Here is a 23,574-nt window from a genome sequence, read left to right as displayed (position 1 = left end):
AGAGACATTGAGAGATTTGTCACGGAAATAATCGTGCCTTTTTTCTCTTTTCATTGATTTGTTTCTTTTTCATTGTTTCCATTTTTTTTTATTTGCTGCAGTGAGTTGCACTCTTGAGAATCTACTGCAGTTCGAAGACTCGCAAACAAGAGAGAAATCGCTCCTTTAGAAGCACAATAAATGCGAATGTATTACTGTTTATTTAAAAGACTCTGAAAAGTGGGGTTTTGGCTGTCTCATTCTACCTTCCACTGTACCTTCAAGAACGTTTCCAAAAATTTTAGCATGCGAACATACTCGCGCTTTTTTCAGCATGCAACGCACCTCAAACCCCCTCAAGCTCCCCTAAGCACAACTCACTCACATCCAGCAGCACATCGGTGTTAAGTCGCTCATACCCATCCACTCCCAGTCGCCCTTTCTCTCTCACTCTTTCAGCCCAGCTCGTTGTCGTTGTCTCTTCGTGTCTCTCTGTTATTGTCTCCTGTGTTATAGCCACAGTCCCCTACGTTCTGTGTTACTATTAGTTGTTCTCTATATCTATATAGAACATACATGCAACTCTTAGATCGACGACTGACAGAAATACGAGTAAGTCAAAGTCTGGTGACAGTCGAACATTTTTCCAAGTCCAGCAATGCTCAAAATATTTATGAGTCCAACTGCAGTTGGAATATTTCCACGTTCGAAGACCTAGCAATTATCAGAATTCCTTCAAGTCAAAAGAGAGCCGAAAATATTGCGAAGTCCAAGACTATCCAACTGGCAGAAGTTTTTTAACACCATACGCGACAGTTTCACCACTCATTCCACAAACTAACATGCCTATCTACAACCGAGCCCAGCAAGAGACTGCCTTCTCAAGAGTTGTAACGTGGTTACTTATTCTAGGATTGAGAACAACTGTGTAAGTTGAAATGATATGTTCAATGTCACAATTTTAGCACAAAAAATACACGCTTTTACGCAGTTTTCAATTTCACAACATAAAACAATTATCAGGATAACGCATCTCGCCGATATCAAACAGTGAAATAATCCTAAACACAACAATATTAAATATTAACTCTTAGAAAGAATATTAATCCTAAACACAACAATATTAGAGTTTAATTAGAAGTTTTTTTACAAAATTGTTCCTACACGTACATTATCATGTTGGTCAGTACTACAAAAATCTTCCGATTCCGGTTCATAGTTCAGTACTATTTAGGATGACAATCAAGTCTACGGTGGATGGTTAGTTATGTGACAAACTGAGCGAAAGATTACCCAAGGCCACTTGAGTTTATAGTGGACGCAAGCTGGCGAACCAACAAAGTTTAAGCATCTGCTTGCGGTATTTACCTTAAGCTGCGACGAGCTGCCGTCTGCTAGGCTGCTCTCTTCTGCTGAAATTCCTGTAAAACTAATCAAACCTTTGCTGAACTTTCCAGCAGAAACTTTTCCCTATGTTTCTCGTTACGCGAGAAAACATGTACTCAGCCCTAGTCTTTGTAGGTGGCGATATGCACGCACATGGTTGGAGCAGGCTGCATATTACAGTGCCCTCTCAGTTCTCTCAAGAACAATTAATGCTCCATTCTGCACTTAACTTTAGTTCAGGGAAGAGTCCTTGAAAATTTCTCTCTTGTCTTACTCATGGCCGAACTGCCTCCCCCACTTGGGTTCATTCGTTCTTCATGTTCATGGCCTTTTTCGACCTATAGGAGCATTCCTCTTATTTTTTGGAAACTCTCTCTACCAATCGCAATGTTCCTTCTATTAATCTACGTCAAAACTCCAGTTTTTTTTCCTAGTGCGTTTCCGCCAATCGGACGTTTTGCGCCCATTATAGACGTCTAAAGTACATTGACCTTCACATGTGTCACACTCGCTGGACACGTGATCGGAATGCGTCACTGGTTTTGTTCGTATCCATTTGGAATTCCAAAATGCAGCTTCCTAAAGCTTTTTTTCTGTCCCTCTGTAGATGTGCCGCTACATGCATTTCTCCTGCCTGAGTCACCTCGTTGGGTCATTGACTTTCCACCTGCCACCCCTTTAAGTGGTTTCTGTGGTAACCCCTGTGGCGTGCCTTCTCTTCTGCCCTTGTCCCTCTGGCTTTCAAACTAAATCGCCTCCCGCTGCTTGTTCCACCTGCTGCTCAAAGACATGCATTATATAGGAACAGTGTGTTAATTAGCATTGATTGTCATCCCTTTTTGCATTACATACTGATAGGCAAATTTGCTCATAAACGCTGAATTACATTAGGTGTCATATTCACCTTCTCGTTGCGATGCATATAGCCCTCATGTAAGGTGCGAATCTGACTTTCATTTATTTTGCCACCTTACAGAGTTTCTCTCTCCTACTTATGGTCACAGTGACCATTTTTCAGTGCCATTCAATGTATATGTTGCTTTAAGACATAAAATTATTTCAGTTTACTTGTATGTTATACAAATCAGTTTACAGGGCTATTCATTCAACATCTCATGATGTGTATATAACGTCCCTATTGTTAATACTTTAGTGTAATGCGTACATTATTGATATTACGTTTGGCAACATAAAATATTACACAAAGGCAGGTAGCTTAATAATAGTATGAAGTAATTATTTTCTCTTGTGTTTAGGAAGGGCAAATCAGCTGCTTTTATGGCTGGGTGTTATTGAGAGTGGGTGAATCATGTCGGAAACCTTTTCACATAAATTACCTGAGTACAAATGGCAGTACCACCAGTACACTGCTCTTTTATGCCTTGTGTACGTAATACTACCGCCACATGTATATGGGCATATCTCTATACTATGACTTCTGTCACCTGGGTGTATGATGAGACCGATGACCTCGCCGTCTGGTCTCCTTCCCCAAATAACCCAACTCAACCCTCACCTGGGTGTATTTTGTTCAGCCCTGGATCTGCTGCCATAATTAATTACGACTGTCAGCCATGATACCAGTTCTGGATACCTGGTATGAATGGTTTGCCTTCGAGATGAGTGTTTGGAGTCTTTGGTCAGTGTGTTAACAGTGTCGCAGTGCTGAGACCCCGCTGTGTGGTGTGTGTTTTTCAGGACCCGGATGCCGCCTACCACGACGGATCGACGCGGCGCTGGGAGGGCGGCGTGGTGCCCTACGTCATCTCTGCAGCCTTCAGTGAGTGTCGCCACCGCATGCCGTCTACAGACCGGTTCTTACAGCTTCTGACGCCGCGCAGTTACACAGAGCTTGTGATTCATGCGAACAGTTTTAATGTGTCGATTATAAACAATTTTTACGAAGGCATTTATCCTGCACTCACGATAATTTACATATGTACGCGCCCATTCTGGGAATTAGCCATTATAGATCTGCTGATAAACGATTAAGAACGCGTATAAAACAATGAGTTCTCTTGCAGAAAAGCGTCTACTGAAGCACAGTCAACACAGATTCAGAAAATATTGTTATCGTGAAACACAACTAGCTCTTTATTCATAAACTGATTCTATATTTATAGCTTTCCAGGAGGCTTTTGACACCATCCCTCAAAACCAACTTCTAATCAAATTGTGTGCCTGTGGATTATCCTCTCAGTTGTGCGACTGAATTAGTGATTTCCTGTTAGAAAGGTCACAGTACTTAGTAATGGACGGAATATCGCCAAGAAATGATACATGGTGCTCCCCGAGGGAGTGTTATAGGCCCTCTGTTGTTCCCAATCTACATAACCGATTTAGGTGACAAACTGAGCAGCCCTCTTAAGGGGGAACGTTAGCGAAAGCGACGAAAATTGTGAAAAATTTGTTATTGAATCTTCATTTACTACACAATGTTTAAATATCAATTCTTGAACATTACTTTCCAATTCCACTTCTACGTGGGATAAAAATGACAATTAACAAAAGCTTGCAGGGGGCCACGCACCTTTGTTGTTTTGTATTTCCTCATATTATTTATTCTTGTGGTGTTTTCTTCCAGTTTTATGCAGCCACAATGTGGGAATATTTTGGTGCTTAGCAGATCCAGAACTTCTATAAAAGTGTATTCATGGAAAACCACGCAACCAGACAACATTTCTTTAGCGCATAATGCTTGTTTAGTTTTTAACTGTGCTAATATTGGGAGACTATGGACTCTACAGATGCTAGGATTTGATCCAGGACCTTTCACGCTGTCGATATTCGAGGAAACCGATAACAGGAGGCTTAATGCAGCTGACATTATTGTTGCTCAATTTCAAAACCAGGTTAACCTAAGAGGACAAGGAAAGAAAAGACTGCTTGAGGATGAAGAGGAGGATCCATGTGGCTTGCTCTAGTTCACTCATACACTCCTGGAAATGGAAAAAAGAACACATTGACACCGGTGTGTCAGACCCACCATACTTGCTCCGGACACTGCGAGAGGGCTGTACAAGCAATGATCACACGCACGGCACAGCGGACACACCAGGAACCGCGGTGTTGGCCGTCGAATGGCGCTAGCTGCTCAGCATTTGTGCACCGCCGCCGTCAGTGTCAGCCAGTTTGCCGTGGCATACGGAGCTCCATCGCAGTCTTTAACACTGGTAGCATGCCGCGACAGCGTGGACGTGAACCGTATGTGCAGTTGACGGACTTTGAGCGAGGGCGTATAGTGGGCATGCGGGAGGCCGGGTGGACGTACCGCCGAATTGCTCAACACGTGGGGCGTGAGGTCTCCACAGTACATCGATGTTGTCGCCAGTGGTCGGCGGAAGGTGCACGTGCCCGTCGACCTGGGACCGGACCGCAGCGACGCACGGATGCACGCCAAGACCGTAGGATCCTACGCAGTGCCGTAGGGGACCGCACCGCCACTTCCCAGCAAATTAGGGACACTGTTGCTACTGGGGTATCGGCGAGGACCATTCGCAACCGTCTCCATGAAGCTGGGCTACGGTCCCGCACACCGTTAGGCCGTCTTCCGCTCACGCCCCAACATCGTGCAGCCCGCCTCCAGTGGTGTCGCGACAGGCGTGAATGGAGGGACGAATGGAGACGTGTCGTCTTCAGCGATGAGAGTCGCTTCTGCCTTGGTACCAATGATGGTCGTATGCGTGTTTGGCGCAGTGCAGGTGAGCGCCACAATCAGGACTGCATACGACCGAGGCACACAGGGCCAACACCCGGCATCATGGTGTGGGGAGCGATCTCCTACACTGGCCGTACACCACTGGTGATCGTCGAGGGGACACTGAATAGTGCACGGTACATCCAAACCGTCATCGAACCCATCGTTCTACCATTCCTAGACCGGCAAGGGAACTTGCTGTTCCAACAGGACAATGCACGTCCGCATGTATCCCGTGCCACCCAACGTGCTCTAGAAGGTGTAAGTCAACTACCCTGGCCAGCAAGATCTCCGGATCTGTCCCCCATTGAGCATGTTTGGGACTGGATGAAGCGTCGTCTCACGCGGTTTGCACGTCCAGCACGAACGCTGGTCCAACTGAGGCGCCAGGTGGAAATGGCATGGCAAGCCGTTCCACAGGACTACATCCAGCATCTCTACGATCGTCTCCATGGGAGAATAGCAGCCTGCATTGCTGCGAAAGGTGGATATACACTGTACTAGTGCCGACATTGTGCATGCTCTGTTGCCTGTGTCTATGTGCCTGTGGTTCTGTCAGTGTGATCATGTGATGTATCTGACCCCAGGAATGTGTCAATAAAGTTTCCCCTTCCTGGGACAATGAATTCACGGTGTTCTTATTTCAATTTCCAGGAGTGTATAAGGTAAGGCCTGATACTAACACTGTCAAATCTGTGATTCAGGTTTTCCGAACTTATGTTTTGGCAACTCTTGTACCTTTTCCTCTCAAACCACTGACATTATAGCACCTAAACTCGACGTTCTGTTAGTCAATACTGTAGTGAAACATTTTGTGGAAGGAATTTTCATTTTCTGCAGTAGGAAGCCATTTACGTGAGAGAAAAGACCTAAGATTTGGTGAATTTTTTTCATAGAAATTTATAGAGCTGTAAAAATGTAGCAAAAGAAGATACCAATATTCTGTTCTGTAGATACTTGTAATAATGGTATGTCAAACTCTGCAGAAAAATACATTAATTTCAGCTCGTTTTGTGTTGTAGCGAAACAGCGGAGAGTGTGTCACGGATATGATAAGTGAATTGGGTGGCAATCATTAAAGAATGCGTTTTCCGTTGCGGCGAGATCTCCTCTGATTGTGAAAATACATAGGGAGAAACGATCATCGTAATAAATTAAGAGAAATCAGGGCTTGTACAGAAAGATTGGAGTGTCCATTTTACCCACGCGCTGGTAGAGGGTGGAACGGTAGAAAAATTATCTGAAGGTATTTCGAAGTACCCTCTGCGATTGTGAATTGCAGAGTAGTCATGTAGATGTAGATAAAGATGAGAATTAAGGAAATAAATTTACTGACAATGGTGTCAATACTTCTCGTAGAAACGTTTCATTCATTAGGAGGACTTTTCTGCGAATACCCTTAATTATGAATTTGAATCGCAATTTACTTTTTGGTACTCTGGTGCACGTTATCGTCAGTAATTTAGCATGACGCACATATTTCTCAGTATTGGCGTAATTGGCTTAGTAACCTACAAGTCGTGCCTTGGGAGGTTTGATTTAGTACTGAACCGATGCTGCAGTTCATACCAAAGATTTTCGACGGCTTCAGTCTAGGTCTCTGCACAGGCCAGCGCGTCAGTTACTTCGTACTATGATGCAACAGTTGACTGGAGCATAATCACTTTGGCACAGAAAATGTTCAGTTACAAATGGCTGCCACAGATTAGGAAACAATTCATTGTTGAAGATACTTTCCTTTTGGTAAAAACCAGTACTAAGGGCCTAAACGAGAAAAAACGTCCCAGATTATCAAACCACCACCACCACCACCATCCCACCAACACTCGACTTCTCTGTCGCCTCACTACACTCAGATATAGTTCGGCAGGCAGCCGCCGTGTCCATAACTCGCCCACTCGTATTCATACATGCTCGCCAGATTTTCAGGATCCTACTGTACCATAACATCTGAGGTAATTCGGGTCTCTCTTTCCCTCGTTTTTAAACGGGGAACATTCCAGAAACTCCCTGTCATACGTAATAACAAGAGCTCTTTTGTTGAGGAGCTAGCTTTCATCGCTGTTGCCAATCTGTTTCTACGGTGTTCCTATCTCTCACCATTATGCTGTAGGGAGGAACTGATGAGTATTTACTTAAACCTCTCATATAAAATCCCATACGAAATTAGCCACACAGAGCTCACAGATGCAGTATCACCACAATTTCTGTTCGTTCGGCGCAAACATGAAGCATATTTTCGTGGACGGGTGTCCTCTGCATATGCAAACCTCTGATAATGGCGGTCGATACCGCTGACTCACTGCAGTGTCGTCGGGCTGCTTTGTGCGAAGCGTGCTCCTATATTGGTTTCCACCGTTTGGTCTTTCCCTCCTAGATGGAAACTGTAATTGATATAGCTAGTACATCAAATGTACTAACGAAAAGCAATCCCAACACAAAAACAATTAGTGTAGAAAGTTGAAATTTCGGCAATGCATTCTCTAGGTGACATATTTCGGTGATTAACATTGCAAGATTATATGTTAATGTAAACGCGAGATAAGGCATTGCAAATGTGAAATGCAGGTGCATTAACAATCGGTGTAAGCGCCAGAAAGTTGAATGCAAACATGCAAACGAGCGTAATTTGTGTCTTACAGGTCCCGGATGTCAGTTTGTGGGATGGAGTTCCACACCTCTTGCACTTTGTAGGTAAATACAGGGTCAGTTAATGCTGTTTGTGGATGACGCTGGAGTTGTCGTCCGATGATGTCCCACATGTGTTCGATTGGAGAGACATCTGGTAATCGAGTAGGCAAACACAACATGTCGACCGTAGAGCTTGTTGTGTTACAACACCAATATGTGGGCGAGTGTTCTCCTTTTGGAAAACACCTCCTGGGATGCTGTTTATGAATGGCAACACAACAGGTCCAGTCACCAGACTGACGTACAAATTTGCAGTCAGGGTGTGTGGGATAACCACGAGAGTGGTAATGCTGCCGTACGAAATCGCACCCCAGACCACAACCCCAGGTGTAGGTCCAGTGTGTCTAGCATCCAGACAGGTTGGTTGCAGGCCCTCAAATAGCCTCCTTTTAACCAACACACGGTCATCACTGGCACCGAGACAGAACCAACTTTCATCATAAATCATACAGACCTCTACTCTGCCCTCCAATAAACTCTCACTCGACATCACTGAAGTCGCAAATGGTGATGGTTTGGGGCCGGTGGAATGCTCGCCTAAGGGCGCCTGGCTCGGAGCTGTCCTTGAAGTAACCGATAGTACGAGTAACAGTTCGTTGTGTCACTGTGGTGCCAACTGCTTTTCAGATTGCTGCTGCAGATGAAGTACGATGCGCTGGAGCCATACGCCTCATCTGTCGGTAGTACCACGTCGCCGTCCAGTGACGGTCTTCTTGTGACTGTACATTCCTGTGAATGCCAGCAATCACGTACAGTGCCTACATTCCTGCCAAGTTTTTCTGCAGTGTCGCAGAAGTTTATCGTAAACTCATTGCACGACCTCATGCAAACTCAATTAGCCGGCCGGTGTGGCCGAGCGTTTCTAGGCGCTTCAGTCTGTAACCGCGCGACCACTACGGTCGCAGGTTCGAATCCTGCCTTGGGCATGGATGTGTGTGATGTCCTTAGGTTAGTTAGGTTTAAGTAGTCTAAGTTCTAGGGGACTGATGACCTCAGATGTTAAGTCCCATAGTGCTCAAAGCCATTTGAACCAAACTCAGTTAGGTATTGATAATGACGTTTTTGTAACCTTAAAGGCGTTATTGATTAACATCAACTTACCATTTCCAATCTCAAATATAACTAACGCTCATGACCGTTACAGTGTGTATATAAAGCAGACCTAATTACATCCTCGTAGTGGCGCTACTAGCACGACTCTTATGCGACTGGCGCGAAACTGGAATAGACATCATCTTTCAGGTGCAGAAACACGACTACCAACTTTGGTTTACGTCGCACAACTCCTTTGTAGTGTTCCGATTTTTTTCATGAGTGCACATAGTTTCATCTTTAAAACGTCATTAGGTTTCCTGTTACACAAAGACTTAAAAATCTTTTGAAATAAAAGTTTTTAGCTGCGTTCAGTATATGTGCGTTCCATATACAAAGTGCAGCTGTAGATCCTGTGTTGAGAGTTGTTGTGTTATACTCCTTCTTTCCGGTCATCAAGAAATCTCTATTCTCGAGTTATTCCAGATACCATGGTTACCATCTCCAATATATTGGTAAACCGTTTCCCATATTCTGTTAGTTTCGATTCTATTTAAATACTTCTTCCAGAACAAGCGTTCATGAAATTTTGCCATAAATGCGAAGCAGCATGCTCGCCAAGGGATGGAGTCACATGCTTCTCAGCTATTGAGATGGGTGGGAAACGCAGACCTTTGTCTCGCTGGGGTTTGGATTCAAGTGATTAGCAGCGTGAGGTAGAGTGTGCTCAGAGCTGACACCCTGTTCTCTGATACTTCTGAAAGCTCGAATCTTGCACACTGATGGCAGACGATAGTCTCACGTCAAATCATACAGCCTTCGGCGGCTGACTGTGTCTTATGCAATTCTCGGGTTGATGAAGATCTCTCCCGTGTATCTTCTTTTGCTCAAATCCGTCTTTAGAACCATTTTAGCATAAAATAAAGAGCTTTGGATGCCTTATAATCAAACAACGAAGCAGGGGTGGATAACAACCTACAGGAGGAATAGTATACACAAGAATGGAAAGGAAAATGAGGCCCTGCTAGAGAACCATCAGCTTCACTCTAGAAAAGATACAGACCGAGGTAAGGCAGTGGTTAGCACACTGGGCTCGCATTCAATAGGTCTAATCTCTGTTTGGCCTTCCATATTTAGGTTATCCGTGTTTTCCATAAATCGCTCCAGGCAAATGCCGTCATACAAGTGGTGCATATTCCTTCTATAGGGTGGTCAGAAACTGTCTGAAGAGCTTTTAAGGGTGTTACAGGGTAGAGTGTTATGAGACGCAACTGTTAAGAAAAAAATTTGATACGTAGCGACCTTATAGAGTTGATTAGGATTGGCGTTAGCTAATTAGAATGTTGCACTCGCAAATTCAAGCGGTTCTTCAAACCGAACAAGAGAGCGATAAAAAAATTGGACTTGGGGCGGTAGTAAGGATAGAACCGGTGCCAAAGGCTGAGCAGTCTCGTGCGCCATCATCTACCTCTGTGAGAGTAAATGGCACTAATTGTATTTGGCGGACCTCTTGAATTTGCGCGCACAACGGCCCAATTGACTCGGAAACGGCACAACGTATGGAATCTTTATCTTATCAGTTATTTCTCAGCACAGCCTAGCCTGAAACACTCTTACAGGCTCTTCAGGTCGGTTCTGACCACCCTGTACAGTCTGAACACACACTGTTGTATTTCTTAGTAAACATATGCAAAATATGTACTAGCGACTTCCCCTCGTGACTGGTTTTAGGCTGAACAGCGCCACACATCTACAAGTTACTGAAAAGCACAAATTCGCATAATATTTTTGTACCCTGTGTGGGTTATGGTGTAATGTGTTGTGCTTTCTACTAGGACTTCCAGAAAGGAGAGGTCCTTATAAATACTCCGAATTGTGATTGTTTTGGTGAATTTCGGAGCCATCTGCGTCATTTAGATTTCCATTTATGTAGCTTTTAGTACGCGCATCAAGGACCTACTGCCGAGAAATCTTCAATATTGACAGTTACGATAAATCACCGACGAATGTATCGCCACAGACTTTAAAAAAGAACTGGATAAAATTCAGTGTAAAATATTACTTCATCAAAATAGAAAGACGGAAACAAGTTTACAATTTACCCCCGATGTCTTAGCGTTCAAAATGGTTCAAATGGCTCTGTCCTAAAACTAATAATTAATTTTACACCATTCACTCCTGCAATGCTTCCGAGTAATGTGGTGCAATGACCGCATTGCAGTCCGGTAGGATACAGAATTTCGACGCTAAGACATTGCCGGCGGGTGTGCCCGAGAGGTTTTAGGCCCTTCAGTCTGGAACCGCGCGACCGCTACAGTCGCAGCTTCGAATCCTGCCTCGGGCATGGATGTATGTTATGTCCTTAGGTTAGTTAGGTTTAAGTAGTTCTAAGTTCTAGGGGACTGATGACCTCAGATGTTATGTCCCATGAAGCTCAATGCCATTTGAACTATTTTTTTTTTAACGGGCGATATCACTCTCTGATGTCAAAACGTAACTGCAGATCTAGGTCGGAATTTTCGCACTTAATACATAAATAATGAAACAACCGAGCTATCTATGCGATGGTCATAAAAATTGCGATCTCTTTCATTGCTTCACTGTTGTTGATGCACTTTCCCCTTCCAACTCCCCCTTCCTGTCGATTCCCTCGACAGGTCTCACCTCAGAGTATTAAAATCGTCAGTAGATACGAGGGGCGTAAATAAGTAATATAACGCATATTTTCTCGGCATATTTCGCTTCAAAAATTGCCCTATTTTTTATGGGACATCGTCGAATATTCTCTCTTCCGTTCCTTTACTTACATGAAGTTCCGATAGATGGCGGCGCTCTAGGCTACACTGCCTTCAAAATCCGTCTGTAAAGTATGTGCGTTCCAAAGGAGACCTGTCATTAAGTTTGTTGCGGTAGAAAACCAAAGCATAGCAAGTATTCATAGGCGCTTGCGGAATATTTACATAGACCTGGCAGTGAACGAAAGCACAGTTAATCGTTGGACAAGACTTCTGACGTCATTGCGACGAGGTCACGCAAACCTGTCCGGTCTCCCGCGTACTGGCCCGCCGCACACAGCTGGGACACTTGCAATGTTGGAACGTGCGGACACTCTCATTTGAGATGATCGACGGATCACAGTCAAATACATCGCTGCTCAGCTGGACGACCCTGATGGTAGCGCTGACACACTTGTCTACCAATTGGGGTACTCGAATGTGTGGGCTCGCTGGGTTCATCGCCGCCTAACTGAAGACTGTAAAGACCAACGAAGGACTATCTGTGCGGAATTGCTTGTGCGATACGAGACTGGTCGTGACAATTTTTTTGTAGAAATTTGTCACAGACCACGAAACGTGGGTTCATCTCTTTGAACCGGAAACAAAACGGCAATCCGTGTAGTGGCGCCACACCACCTCACCTCTGAAGAAAAAGTTCGAAGCCGCACCATCAACTGGTAAAGTCATGGCGACGGTCTTCTTGGGCTCTGAAGGGGCTATTCGTTTGATATCTTCCGCCATGGTGCAACTATGAACTCTGAAACTGTATTGTACGACCTTCGGGATACTGAAGAAACCACTTCAGCAGATTCGTCACCACAAAAATGCAAACGAATATCTTCTTCACCTGACAATGCAAGGCCTCGCACACGTCTGTACATCCGGGAGGAGCTCACTAAACTTCATTCGACCGCTCTTCCTCATCCACCCTACAGCCCAGATCTCGCACCTTCCGAATTCCGTCTGTTTGGCTCAATGAAGGATGCAGTCCATGGGGAGCAGTACGTGGATGATGAGGAGGTTATTAACGTAGTAAGACGTTGGCTCTGACGTCGACCAGCAGAGCGATAGCATGCGGGCATAAAGGCGCTGCCAGTGAGGTGGCGAAAGACCGTCGCATTTAACGGAGGTTATGTTGAAAAAGAGGATTTTGTAGCCAGACGAGTGGGGAATAATAACGTGTGTTGGAATCCTGAATGAAACCAACCTGCATACAGAAATAAGTGTTGCATTACTTATTAAACGGCCATCAATGCTGCAGGAAAAAATCCTGGGGTGAAGTCGTGCTGGCGGTTGTATCACGCAAGTCAGGACCAGCCATGGGGTGGCGAACTTGGCACGTGCAGCGTGGCGAACCGCGGGTGGGCCGAGGCCCGGCCTGGCACTCGGCTTTGTTCGGCACTTCTCGGAAGTACCCGGCACAGCGCCACGTCTTATGTAGCATTGCGGCGCGGCATTTTTCGGTGGGTACATTTCTCTCAGTTCGACAGAATCGTGCTGTTAGCGTTATTTAACCATCGCTACTTGTTCATGATGTGAAGGACATTCACAAGTCCAGTGGTCGTTTGCACAAAGAGAGGCAGTCTAGTGATCTATCTTTGCAATCCTTTAAAAAGACTGGGGATGAGAATTCTCAATTCGCGTAAGCGACAGGTACTGCTCATTTGCTACAAAACGACGTTACAGTACCATACAGAAAGAATCTAAAAATTTCGTTGATAATGAAAGAGCAAAGAATTACAACGATCGACATACGGATTTAATTGTTCTGTACATCAAAAAGCATTTTGTGCTTAATATGATGACCTGGAGCTGTTGAAGAATTTGGTGGCGCGAACAGCAAAATTTTTCAAGTCGCTCGCATTATTTCGTGATCAGTTGCAACAGTTTTCAGTGGAACTGATCGAAGAGTACGGATACATTACTGCAAATTATGTTGGTCAAGATAAGGTGCTTGCCTGAAACGACTTTTCAATTTAAAACTCACTATTGTTGAATTTATGAAGGACAAAGGAGTGCAAGGACGAAACTCAGATCATTTGGAATGGAGTGTAGACTTCTCATTTTAAGTGTGCTTGATTGCACACTGTACGCATATGACAGTGAAAGGTAATTTTTCTGTAATTGGATGCTGATGCATTTAAAAAAGAAAGGCACATTCGGAGGAATGCAGTCCAGTTTCATAAGGTCACTGGATTTAAGGAAAACATCAAGTTTAAAGAATTCATTGTGGCATTGAAAGAATTACAGGGATAGTTTTATAAAAATTTTGAGGAGACTTTCAGTCTTACATCTGTTTCAGAGCTGTTTTTGAGATCGTTTGCCGTTTCAGTTGAAAGTGACACTTTACATATGCAGGAGAGTTCAAAATTAATTCCAGTTTCGATGACAAGTAATTTACATTCAAACTGTCCAGGATGTCTGCATTGCTTTTCTCAGGTAGAGTTTCCAAGTCACCATAATGAGGTTGCAAAACTGCGACAATAGATCGATGGACATATTTGGGTGAAAGACCTCTTTCCGATTACGAAACTAAGTATGTCACGATTACGTGGCAACTTAAGTGGGAAAGTCTGAGGAATTGTCTGCGTCTGTCTGTATGCCGACAGTTTGTAACATTTAAAATGATATTATGTCTTGAGAGCCCGAAAAATAATTAAATAGTACTGAAAATTTGTTTTGTTTGTGAGCTTTGTTGGTGAGAGATGTGAAATATAAAACCAAGTAGTATGTGGTGCGACTATACTGCCATTTAAATGGCGCGTTCGCTGTTGTCCCCTCTTCCCTCTCCTCGCGTTCAGACAGCGTAGTGTGGCTGTAGGGGAAATGTGAGGCAATGCTGAGCGCTTTCGCATGCTGTTCAGGCTCAGCCCGCGAGCCATAACCTTTACCGCTCCTGATTTAGGTGATTAGGTAGCCACACTACAGTATACAGTAATTTAGCTACTGATTCACTTATTCGTGTATGTGGTCTAGGTTCCGTGGTGACTCAGCACTCAGTCATTTACACTCCTGGAAATTGAAATAAGAACACCGTGAATTCATTGTCCCAGGAAGGGGAAACTTTATTGACACATTCCTGGGGTCAGATACATCACATGATCACACTGACAGAACCACAGGCACATAGACACAGGCAACAGAGCATGCACAATGTCGGCACTAGTACAGTGTATATCCGCCTTTCGCAGCAATGCAGTCTGCTATTCTCCCATGGAGACGATCGTAGAGATGCTGGATGTAGTCCTGTGGAACGGCTTGCCATGCCATTTCCACCTGGCGCCTCAGTTGGACCAGCGTTCGTGCTGGACGTGCAGACCGCGTGAGACGACGCTTCATCCAGTCCCAAACATGCTCAATGGGGGACATATCCGGAGATCTTGCCGGCCAGGGTAGTTGACTTACACCTTCTAGAGCACGTTGGATGGCACGGGATACATGCGGACGTGCATTGTCCTGTTGGAACAGCAAGTTCCCTTGCCGATCTAGGAATGGTAGAACGATGGGTTCGATGACGGTTTGGATGTACCGTGCACTATTCAGTGTCCCCTCGACGATCACCAGTGGTGTACGGCCAGTGTAGGAGATCGCTCCCCACACCATGATGCCGGGTGTTGGCCCTGTGTGCCTCGGTCGTATGCGTCCCGATTGTGGCGCTCACCTGCACGGCGCCAAACACGCATACGACCATCATTGGCACCAAGGCAGAAGCGACTCTCATCGCTGAAGACGACACGTCTCCATTCGTCCCTCCATTCACGCCTGTCGCGACACCACTGGATGCGGGCTGCACGATGTTGGGGCGTGAGCGGAAGACGGCCTAACGGTGTGCGGGACCGTAGCCCAGCTTCATGGAGACGGTTGCGAATGGTACTCGCCGATACCCCAGGAGCAACAGTGTCCCTAATTTGCTGGGAGGTGGCGGTGCGGTCCCCTACGGCACTGCGTAGGATCCTACGGTCTTGGCGTGCATCCGTGCGTCGCTGCGGTCCGGTCCCAGGTCGACGGGCACGTGCACCTTCCGCCGACTACTGGCGACAACATCGATGTACTGTGGAGACCTCACGCCCCACGTGTTGAGCAATTCGGCGGTACGTCCACCCGGCCTCGCGCATGCCCACTATACGCCCTCGCTCAAAGTCCGTCAACTGCACATACGGTTCACGTCCACGCTGTCGCGGCATGCTACCAGTGTTAAAGACTGCGATGGAGCTCCGTATGCCACGGCAAACTGGCTGACACTGACGGCAGCGGTGCACAAATGCTGCGCAGCTAGCGCCATTCGACGGCCAACACCGCGGTTCCTGGTGTGTCCGCTGTGCCGTGCGTGTGATCATTGCTTGTACAGCCCTCTCGCAGTGTCCGGAGCAAGTATGGTGGGTCTGACACACCGGTGTCAATGTGTTCTTTTTTCCATTTCCAGGAGTGTAGATCCTGTAGCCCGCAGGGAAATGTACGTGTAGGCATACTCGTAAGTATGAGTGTAAACAGAAGACAGCGAGCACTGGAAAATCAATTTTTAAACGTCACTTTATGATTTGAATCTTTAATGTGACTTGTGTCATTGTATGGAGCTAGTGAACTCGTTGCTATCCGCCCCAGAAAACCAATGCATTCGATCCATACAGGCATTAATGTTTCTAAGAATACCAGAGATGGAGACAAGTGACAAGTTCTGGAGTTAAGGTGTGGATGCAGAGTTCGGTTCTGATGGGGTCATAGTTTGTAGCTATCTGCACCCCTTCCCCACCACTCAATGTACCTTGTTGTCATACCTATTTCTAACATGTCGCAGATGCGTAGGATGTAAGTAATAATAAGCAAAAATGTACAAACTTATATAATACGAGGTTCACTCGAAAAGAAATGCACACTATTTTTTTTAATCCATCTTTTATTCTACATGTTTGAAAGTTTTACAGTGTGTATATACAGCCTTTGGGAACAATATTTTCATTTCTCCACATAATTTCCATCCCTCTCAACTACATTATGCCATCTTGGAACCGGCGTCTGTATACCCGCATGGTAAAATTCTGGACCAACTTGTTGGAGCCACTGTTTGGCAGCGTGCACAAGGAAGTCATCATCTTCAAACCTTGTTCCACGAAGAGAGTGTTTCAGTTTCCCAAAGAGATGATAGTCCCATGGAGCCAGGTCAGGGCTGTAAGGCGGGTGTTTCAGTGTTGTCCATCCGAATTTTGTGATCGCTTCCATGGTTTTTTGACTGACGTGTGGCCGTGCATTGTCGTGCAACAGCAAAAAATACTGCTTTTGTCGATGTGGTCGAACACGACTCAGTCGAACTTTAAGTTTCTTCAGTGTCGTCACATATGCATCAGAATTTATGATGGTTCCATTGGCATGATGTCCACAAGCAGGAGTCCTTCGGAATCGAAAAACACTGTAGCCATAACTTTTCCAGTAGAAGGTGTGGTTTTGAATTTTTTTTCTTGGGTGAATTTGCATGATGCCACTCCATTGATTGGCTCTTCATGTCTGGTGAAAAATGATGGAGCCATGTTTCATCACCTATCACAATTCTTCCAAGAAATTCATCTCCACCATTCTTGCACTATTCCAAAAGTTTGCTGCATACCGTTTTTCTTGTTTCTTTGTGAGACACTGTCAACATCCTGGGAACCCACCTGGCACAAACCTTTTTTAACGCCAACACTTCACAGTATTAGGCCTGCCGCTGCGAGGAAAATCCTCAATGTTGCTGTGCCTGCTTTCATCACGAAACCTGCTTTCCCACCGACTAACTGTACTGCGATCGACAGCAGCATCTCCATACACCCTTTTCAACCTCTTGTGGACGTTTCCCACTCGTTTTCACAGCACAGGAATTCTGTGACAGCACGTTGCTTCTGACGAACGTCAAGTGTAGCAGCCATCTTGAAGACATGCTGTGACGGCGCCACTCACGGGAACAGGTTGAACTAAGTTTGAAAACGAGCAGGAAGGATGTATCTACACACTGTAAAACTTTCACACATGCAGAATGAAAACTGTATTCTTACAAAAATAGTGTGTATTTCTTTTGGAGTGACCCTCGTAATAACAATAATAAATTGTTTACATCAGTTCTTACCTCATTCACTTTAGTACGACCTCCAGTTTTCAGTTTGGAGGTTTTCATAACTAAGAAGTTCATGTGTTACGCAATTTATTTAAGAACTACAATGGCAACAAGTTCTCACAACATTCTCAATTTCGCAATTTACACGGTCTCAAGTCGACATGCGCTCCCACCATCATCAACACTTTCCACTGCAGTATCGCTGTGAGCACAGATATATACCATCGTGTAACTGGGCGATGGTAAGGCCGGGGGGGGGGGGGGACACCTGTTTCTTTCCACCCACATTCAGTAAAGTCGGTGGTTGTGTTATTTTGTCAGGCTGCATACCTGGTCACGTGGGCAGGCTCTCAGACAAGCAACTGGGAAGTGTCTTACGATAACCACAGCGTGTAATTATGTAGAGTTCCTTCCCACGTCCGAGATATCTAGTTTTCGTAGTAGTTACCTCAGAAATCTGGAAATGGATATGTGCAGTATCTGATCAAAAGTGTCTGGACATCCCATTGTAAGAAGGAGAGGATCCAACCACGTACAAGGGGGCGACAAGTAGTATGTTGTGAGAAGAGAAGCAGAAACAGCAGAATGGGTCAGTCAGGTGGGCTCAGTGACTTTGGACGTGAACTAGTCACTGGATGTCACTTTAGTAACAATACCTAAGGGAACTTTTAGCCCTTTTAAAGCTGCCCAAGTCGATTGCTGGTGATGCAGTTGTGAAATGCAAACGCGAAGGAACAGCCACAACTAAATGAAGACCAGGCATACCTCATTTGCTGAGGGAAAAGAACCGTCGAGCAGCCCACGAAATCAACCGAAGGAATCATATGTGAGTTTCAAATTACTATACCAGCAGTCCAGCTAGTAGCAGAATCACTGTGCAGAGAGTGCTAAAAATAATGGGGTACAATGGTAAAGAAGCTCTTCAGAGACCACGCATTTGTGTAGTCCATGCTAAGTGGCACTTGATGCACGTAAAGAGTGATGCTTCTGGACAGCAGATGAGTGGAAAACAGAGATTTGGAGTGCTGAATCACGCTATACGCTACTGCAATTTCATGGAAGGGTTTGGATTTGGCGAATACCTGGAGAAAATTACCTTCCAAAATGTGTGGTGCCATCAGGGAAGCATGGAGGAGGTGATTTTGAGGTATGGGGATCTTTTTCGTAGAGAGTTATGGTTCTCTCACTGCGCTTAAGAGAACGCTAAATATGGAACGATATTAAAACAATATTATGAAAAGAAAAGTTGCTACTCACCATATAGTTGAGATGCTGAATCACAGATAAGCACAACTAAAAGACTGGCATAAATAAAGCTTTTGACCAGTGCGGCCTTCGTCAAAAATTGTAATTTTCATTCTGTGTGGGCATGACAACCAAAAAGCTGAAAAGCTGTCTGTCTGCATGAATCGCGACTGCAAACTGTTTTCAAGAAGTAAGTGGACTACACTGTTGCTGAGCACATGACATCCTTCATTTCAATGACTGCTTCACAGCCTGTGCCGTATGGATCCTTCCCACCAACACCAGCTTTCTGAAATGCACAGGTGGGAACTTCCCCTCCAATACAGCCTACGTTCCTGTAACCTTCCTGGCCTCAACCTTTGTTATTCACTGTCCTCACCCACCTGGCCCCTTCCCTGTTCCCATTCCAGCACTACACAGCCCTCATTCCACCATCGCACCCACTCTTTTTACTTTTCTCCTTTTCCACTACCCCTCTCCCCACCTCTCCCCTTCTGTCTAACCTGCAGCATTTCACTGACCACCTCCCCTACCCTACTATCCCTCCCCCTCCCTGCCCCAGCCTGCTCCACCCTACCATATCTCCCCTCCCCACCCGAGCCTCCTCCTTCCTGTCGCCATTCCCACCACCCACTCGTGCTGCTGCTCATAGTGTGGTTTCGGTTGCCTGAGACTGCAGTTGTGTGTGTGAGTTGTGTTTGTGCACGCGCATGTGTGTGTGTGTGTGTGTGTGTGTGTGTGTGTGTGTGTGTGATGTGTTTTTCATCTATTTCTGATGAAGACCTTACTGGGCGAAAGATTTATTTGTGACAGTCTTTTTGTTGTACCTCTCTATGACTCAGCATCTCCACTATATGGTGAGCACGAACATTCCTTTTCATAATATTATTACATTCCAACCTGGATTGTTTGAGGGATATTAAAACATTTATCAAGATTATGTAAAGGAAGTTGGGAGACAATGATTGACTGCATGAGCACTACAGTGCACCCTGTCATAAAGAAACGTTTGGGAGAATAGGGTTTCTGAACATTGATATTCCTGAAATGGACTGGCCTGCTCAGAGTCCAGCGGAACAACTTTAGGACAGGTCAGAACATCGACTTGGCTGAAGACACAAGCGCCCAACATGGCTACCTTCTTTGGTTTCATCTCTGGAGGGAGAATGCGTTGCTGTTCCTCCACATAAATTGAGACACCTCGTTGAAAGTGCCCTGGAAGAGTCTAAGGCATAAGAAAGCCGAAGGCTCGACACACCGGATACTCACTAATAGCTGTCCGGATCCTTTTCATCAGATGGTGTATACTGAAGTAACCTCCCCCCAAACACACCCACACACACACACAGACACTCACACACATTTGGATCTGTAAAACCGGTGAAGTTGTGGCACGGCGCAGCACAGTTGGAAGGGCAGTGAGCGCACAGCGTCTCTGTAGGGTTTTTGTCTCTCCTCTCTTTGCAGCGGGCCGCGAGCGGCTGGAGGTGGCGGCGGCCTTCCGGGAGTTCCACGAGCTGACGTGCGTGCGCTTCGTGCCGCGCACCGGGCACACCAGCTACGTGCACCTCCGCAAGGGCACCGGGTGAGTACAGCCACTGCAAGCTTAGCCATTCGTGGCTTAAATAAGTACAGCGAAGAAAATTCCAGCTCTGACACGGTATAAGTTATTAAAGGCAAACGGCCTCGGGGGTTAATTGTACATCTTCAGCAATTTTGATGCAGTGAATTACAACCAGATGGCATCTGAAGTCAGCAGTATATAAAACAAAGGAGCTAGTAGCAACGGTGGAATTTTATGTACTCTGCAACACAGTATCTGTTGCACCGACGCACGTTGTGCAACAATCATGGACCCCTACCAACTAGTTTACAGGGCCATCTGAAACCCAAGAAACCTGCTAAGGATCCATGCAAACAAATCCTGGTTATTCGTTTGACCACAGGATTATACGGTTCCACACAGGTCGTTCTGAGCCAATCCTGATTGACTGGCTCGCACACCATCACCAGGATGCGGCTGAGAAAACAAAGACTTTTTCGAAAAGGGTTGAACCCACCGAGGATCAATGACTCTAGCCACCGACTAGCAAGATTTACAACCACCCGACTAAATCAGCCGGTTTCTTTGGGAAATCGTGTCACTGCTGTGGTCCCCTCAACGTGAAATGAACACGAGCGTGCAAATTGCGTTTAACAAACGATTAATCACAAAGTTCAGAAGAAAATACTCAAATTCCAGCAGCATAGTTTATCACTATTAATTGCAACATAAAACTAAAGTTTTTTATCCTAAATGTTCACTGTAAAAACAAGCCAACAATTCCTTCCCACGTGAGTCTCAATGTTAACTGCAGCACGATAGGTAAAGTACTCCGCTACCTCGAGTCCCTCGATAAAGTTACACTTCATAAGCGCGCTAAAACTTAATCGTCGAAACCACCGTCAAATATTCTAAATCCCGTGAAAAGTTAAAGTTGGCCATATTCTTACCCGCTACTATTTTAAGTCCAACAAAACATTAAATGAATCCCACATTTATTAAGGTCATTTTGCGACCTCTCGCTTCAGAAACAACACAATATTAAGTCAGTTATTAGATCAATTCATAAACATGCTTCTATCTGCTTGTGAAAGAATTAAATGAAAACTACAAAATACGTGTGGCGAGCTTCAAGGATGAGCATTCTTGTGCCCTCTACATATATGCCCTTTTGTGCATATGTTTTACTTGTTATTTACAGCTCCATAACTATTTAATATTACTTTTATTAATTTCCATTAAAAAAATTCTCTTAAAGTATATCTAACAGTTAACTGTAGGTAACCATTATCTGGGCTCATTTGGTGAGAAACTAAGTGACTGACACCGCCTTCATACTATGTGTAACTGTTGAGGATTTGTGGCTGTGGCACAAACGAGTATCTATCTTTCATAATATCGTCTGTAACTTTTGATATCAGCTTACATTTGATACTTTCAGCCTTCATTTGATGTGATCGCTGTAATGGTTTAATTTTTATCAGGGGACACGTGCGAAACTTTCGCACTTTTGAAGTAGTAAATCATGACAGTATTTGGAATAAGTATAGTCATTGGGATAAGGGTAGTTGGCGAGAGTGAGAAATATGTTTGTCGTTTCGGAAAGTACATTCGTTTAGAAAAATCAACTTGTACGACAGGCATAGGTAATGGATCACCGCAGAGGTCACTGTTATTATCTGTGACATACTGTATAGTACTTTAAAAGGAATGAAATGGTATTTGTAATGAGATAATATGAAAAGGTGTCTGTTACAGGTGATTAATAAGTTAGCTTCGTAACATATAGGTATGAAGATGGGCATCCATGATGGCCTTTTGCCTATGACGGTTAAAAGGTCTTTTATGTTAACATTTTTTTCACAAATAGTAGGTTTCAGCGCAAAATCGGTACGCAACGGCATAAGTCGGTTAAAAAATCTAACGATTTCTCATTCAACCCTGTACTATTAGTATGTAGTGAGCAGAGCGGATGTTGATATATGATGAATTTCTGTTGCCCACTCTGTCTTAATATATATCGTAGAATCTTGCTTAAAGTTGCAATGGACTCGTCTCACCACTGTCATTTTTATGATGTATTTGGTTTCACTACGTCATTTTTGAATGGGCTGCGATATAGTATTCCTGAACATGCATTAAGCATCTTATATTTCGTTCGCCGTAAGAGCCATTGTGTCTTCCTCACCCTCCTCACGCATGCCTGCCTGGAGCCGCCCTCCACTCCGCTTACCTGGGCCAGCTTGCTCTCTTCGGCCTCTGCACTGACAGTAATGACCCTTCTGCCAGCTCTCGCTAGGCGAGACGAGTTCACGTTGTGTCATAATGGGTTATTTTGCTTTCGAGGTAGGAGAATTTCTGCGCTTCGTCTTGCACATGGTCCCCAATTACGATGTCAAGTTTGTTGTTAATTTCGTCTATCCTCTGATACGGGGGTGTCGGGACAGTCGAACCCGGGACTCAAGATGGACGATCTGAAGCCGGGACCCACCGATCCGGTTTTCGTCAGGAGGCCGAGCAAGTTCAGTAGTATCAAGTGGCAATACAGAGTGATACATAGGTATTTCGTGGCATTACTTTATTGTCATAATTTACAGTGAGGGTGCAGAGTATTGTGGGTAGCCGCCCGAGTGCTGTGCCACACGTCCAGCCGGCTCAGCAGCTAGTGGTTTGCTGACACTGCTGCTGCTGTCTGCAAGACCGCTCAGCTGGAACTCAGCCGTGCTCGCCCAGTCGCCAGTCGCCGAGGCGTCGCCTCTCGTGCCGCGTAGCCGCTTGTGAATCCGAAGACTGTTACAGTCCCTGGTCAAATGGTTCAAATGGCTCTGAGCACTATGGGACTTAACTTCTAAGGTCATCAGTCCCCTAGAACTTAGAACTACTTAAACCTAACTAACCTAAGGACATCACACACATCCATGCCCGAGGCAGGATTCGAACCTGCGACCGTATCGGTCGCGCGGTTCCAGACTGTAGCGCCTAGAACTGCTCGGCAATCCCTGGTCCTCACTGCCTCTTGCCCCGTTTGGCCCGCTCTGTCCGACCGTGGGACAAAGGTGGTTGTACTGGTCACTCGTGGCCCTTGGGCCACCGCTGCTCCAAGGACAGATCTGACTCGAACCCACACTCTCCTGGATGCCAT

The 23,574-nt window shown here is 45.2% G+C and overlaps 1 protein-coding gene across 1 annotated transcript in view; it reads left to right on the top strand.

The window, feature by feature from the left end:
- The window catches only part of LOC126108579 (zinc metalloproteinase nas-4-like), a 107,724-nt gene that overhangs the window by 31,939 nt on the left and 52,211 nt on the right, over nucleotides 1-23,574 (top strand). Inside the window, 3 exon segments of the mRNA XM_049913906.1 lie at nucleotides 106-146; nucleotides 3,099-3,145; nucleotides 20,357-20,474. Of these exon segments, the coding sequence (XP_049769863.1) occupies nucleotides 106-146; nucleotides 3,099-3,145; nucleotides 20,357-20,474 (206 nt within the window).

The sequence above is a fragment of the Schistocerca cancellata genome, chromosome 1 (genome assembly GCF_023864275.1).
Source record: "Schistocerca cancellata isolate TAMUIC-IGC-003103 chromosome 1, iqSchCanc2.1, whole genome shotgun sequence".
Taxonomy (NCBI): Eukaryota; Metazoa; Arthropoda; class Insecta; order Orthoptera; family Acrididae; genus Schistocerca; species Schistocerca cancellata.
This window is presented reverse-complemented; position numbering and strand designations above follow the sequence as displayed.